The sequence below is a fragment of the Poecilia mexicana genome, unplaced genomic scaffold (assembly GCF_051168715.1).
Source record: "Poecilia mexicana isolate PSO_F unplaced genomic scaffold, ASM5116871v1 scaffold_1, whole genome shotgun sequence".
NCBI classification, from domain to species: Eukaryota; Metazoa; Chordata; class Actinopteri; order Cyprinodontiformes; family Poeciliidae; genus Poecilia; species Poecilia mexicana.
The window spans coordinates 7857149-7860856 of record NW_028263370.1 but is presented as its reverse complement, the minus strand read 5'-3'; the positions used below and the strand labels follow the sequence as shown (position 1 = coordinate 7860856).

Sequence of the window (3708 nt, the reverse complement as noted above, 5' to 3'; positions counted from 1 at the left end):
TTGGACATGCCTGCAACAGATGATGCAGATGTAAAATGCAAAGTTACTTTACTGTTACTCCACACTGTTGAAATGAACAGTAAAGCATTGTTAAACGCTACACGTTTATCTGTCAGTTTATTTCAATATTTAAAAATATAAAAAGTGAAACTCATATTAGAGTGATTTATTTTAACCATTTAGTGTATTTCTATTTGGGTGGTGAAGACCCAAATTTCAGCTTTAAAAATAAATAACTAAAATCGATTTTTAGTTGGTGTCACATTCTGCGTATTAAGTTGCACTACTGGACCAGAAGCAATATCTGTGTCTTACCTGGACCAAGAAGAAAATGAACTGGATTGTTACTTGGTATTCCAACCACTTCACTGATAAAAGTACATTTTATTTAAAAATCAAGGTCCAATTACTTTTCATATCGGTCTTATACAATGTTTTACTTTCTGAGAAATGTAATAGACATGGAGTAGAGTGGAAAGGCAGAGTTTGCTGGATGTTCAGTGTGAGGTTTTTACAGGCAGTGATAATTTGGGTATACATCTGCTGGTCCAAAGTCACAGCAGTCACGTCTACGACATCAGACATATTTTCAGCAGGAAAAAAAATCTCAGTATAGTAAATATATGTTTATATTGCATGTTTTCCTTCCACTCAATTGTTTGCATGCACACAAGACACTGTGAACAACGAGATTTTTTACTGATCTATTGTGGCTTACCCTTCCTGTGGAGTACTGTATCAGTCAATTTTCAGATTGGTCTCATGCGATGTTTTACTTTGTGACAAACTGAATGTTGGGGTTTTTTCGTAGGTGTAAGCAAAAGTTATCATTAAAAATATTTTTCCTCAATTTAAATACAACCTATTGCATTCAGAGTACAGAGTCTAATCATGGTAAAGACATGAGTTATCTGAATGTATGAACAATTAACTTTATAGACAAAGATGATGTTAAAGTTTGACAATTTATTGATCAAAAATCTTATATGATAAACAATGATTTTGATGTGAACAGCATTCAACATGTTCAAATGAAGCTTAAAAAGATATGAAATCATGCTGTTTTCTTGCCATCTAGTGGTTTTTGATGGCAACTACACTCAAGTAATACATTTCCACGGTCAGTTTCAATTTAAGGCAGCATGACACATATTTGTTTTAGAACAATAAAACCAATCCCTTTTATAGCGCTTAGTGAAACTCTACAAGTTAGTTCAGTGGTTAAGTTCTCAAGCTTTTCATTACACCTTAGAAAACACCAATCTTGGACATCTTTGAGAGCTCGATCAAACCAAAATTGATAATGTACAATTATAATACGAAGCCAATTACTACTTGGTAAGCCAGACTGGGCTTAGTTGACTTTGGAGAAGTGTTCAGTGTGATGAAATAGTTGAGAATCCACACCAGTGTTAGAATGAATCAGAAATCTGTCAGAAGATAGTGAAAACTTTAGTACAACAGCACAACTCTGAATTCAGTGTTTGGCCTTTTTTTTTTTTTTTTTTTAAATATATATTTTCAGTTCTTTCATCATAAAATATACATCTTCTCTATATCATTAGCACATGTTTGGTGGGAGGACTCAGCTGAGAAAGAGACAGTTTTATGCAGTGAACTATGACTTTACTGCAAATTTTACTTTGCAGTAGAACTTACATTACATTTTAATTTCTTTTGGCAGATTAATTTTTACTTAGGGAAGTTGTTTTTCCTAGGAAGAGGAAATTTACTGAAATTTTATTGACTAAAATATGAAGAAAATGATTTTTTCCCCCTAGGTACATTTCCAGTATTTTCCCACGTTTGGCAGTGTCAGAAGTTAGATTTTAATCTTATTCCTATTAATTGCCTAAAAATCATAATTGTTGCAGTTAGTCATACTTTGTGAGTTTTTGATTAGTTATGTCCTGTTTTTTTTTTTTTTAAGGACAGAAAGATCATTGATAAAAACTTTGACAAAAGTTGCTGGTTGCTGAACCCTGGTTGTAAATTGATGATACTAGCGTGTCTCATAAGAACCAGGTGAGGCACCCAAAATATCACCAGCGGTGGCACACCAACCACAATCATGACCTGGGTTAGAAAGACAGCTTGTCATGACAGCAATGATTAAGAGCAAAACTTGAATCACTTTGATTGCTTTTCTATTAAGGTTTTGTAGCGAAAATCAGTCATAAACATCACCACCAGCTTCATATGTGACTCCTGTCACATAACAGTTTGATGGAGAAGGCAAGGTCCACCGTATAAGCTAAGAGTGTGACACTGGAAACCACTGTTTCCATGATGACCACATTGAGATTATGTGGGTTGGATTCCGTCTCACCCATCTGCAGTATCTTGGTCAAACAAATAACTGTGGCCAACATGTAGAGCAGCACCCCGATCAGACTGAAGGCAGCCAAAAATCTGTCAAAAGGCAGGAGGCATCGCCCAGCAAAGTCACCCAGTATCACCACCAGGATGACGAGTGATATGAAGATGCAGGTTCCATATGAGACGCAACATATCCAAAATTGCCAAAGTATTCCAGTCGTCATATTGGAGATTATCACCATGAGAGGGATCATCTTCAAACCCCCCCAAAGTTGGATAATCTTAAGGAAACCAGGCAAGCTGCTTATGTAGCCTCTTTGTTCGTGCGCTTGAGTGCGAAGAACACAAGACTCGGCGGCATAGGCCACGAAGGTGAGACCAGAAGCCACTGTAGCAGCCAAAGCACGTGGAGACACAGTTCCATGATCCATGACTATCCAGGGAAAAACCACAGTGGAGCTGAGACTCATCATCACTCCCAACAGTGCCACCGTCATGGTCAGGTTCTTCCAGGATATTGGGATGAGGCTGTGGAACTGGATGATGCTGATAATGTGTATGAGGAGGGTGATCACAAAGAAGAAACACCAGGTAAACATACAGAAGATACTGAATGTGTCCGATGAAGGATCAGATGAGCTGTTTGAGCTTTTATGTTCCAAAGAGGCCACAAGACTGAAGGCTGTGCAGCTAGAGAAGACTTCCAATGTTCGCACCAAAAACAGTGGACTGGTGAAGTCTCGGGCTTCCAAAACAATCACAGGCATTGTCAGCTTGTTGAGTGTGTGCAATCCAGAGCGTCCACAAGACAGAGCGTTGACTTTGCAAACGATCCCTCAGCTGACTTCTTGGAGATTCCGTTTTTTGAAAAACAGTGAGGGTCCACAGCTCAGTCCTGTTAGCTTTTAGTGGTATAATCACCCGAAAATACAGCAAAAAAGAGCTTTAGAATCTTCTCCAGCAGTGTCCATGAAAACAAGCCATTAAAATATAAAAAAGCCAAGAATAATTTAAAGCATCAAATTCTTCTCTATTTCTCTCCACCATGTGTCATCTTCTTACTGAAACAATTCAAAAAAGCACCTCTTGGAATATGTTTTGAAGCAGTGGTGCAGTAAAAGATGAACCTCGCCTACTTGCTTACTTCCTTTTTGAGGCTGCAGCAGTGCACTTTCAGTAGGTGCAAATAACCACAAAACAAGGCAAATGCAAACATAGCTGTCATCCTCCTACCTTCAGTTCTCATGAAAAGCAGTTCCTTTGTTCTCAAGCAAGAGCAATAACCTTGACACCACACCAGTTTATTAGGTAAAATACGATATTACACATGGGATATTTGTTTTAGGACAAGATTTGTTGGGCCCTGTTGCTCACTTAAGCGTTGCTTTA

The 3708-nt window shown here is 37.9% G+C and overlaps 1 protein-coding gene across 1 annotated transcript; it reads right to left on the bottom strand.

Moving 5' to 3' along the window:
• Positions 1-951: 951 nt before the first annotated feature.
• Positions 952-3466, bottom strand: LOC106928179 (myeloid-associated differentiation marker-like). The gene has a single exon (XM_015004256.2). It carries the CDS (start codon positions 3084-3086, stop codon positions 2196-2198), a length of 891 nt encoding a protein of 296 aa, XP_014859742.1. The 5' UTR covers positions 3087-3466; the 3' UTR covers positions 952-2195.
• Between the last annotated feature and the right edge of the window lie 242 nt (positions 3467-3708).

Coding starts and splice junctions, on each gene's coding strand:
- LOC106928179 (XM_015004256.2), bottom strand. CDS start 3,086: ATGCCTGTGATTGTTTTGGAAGCCCGAGACTTCACCAGTCCACTGTTT.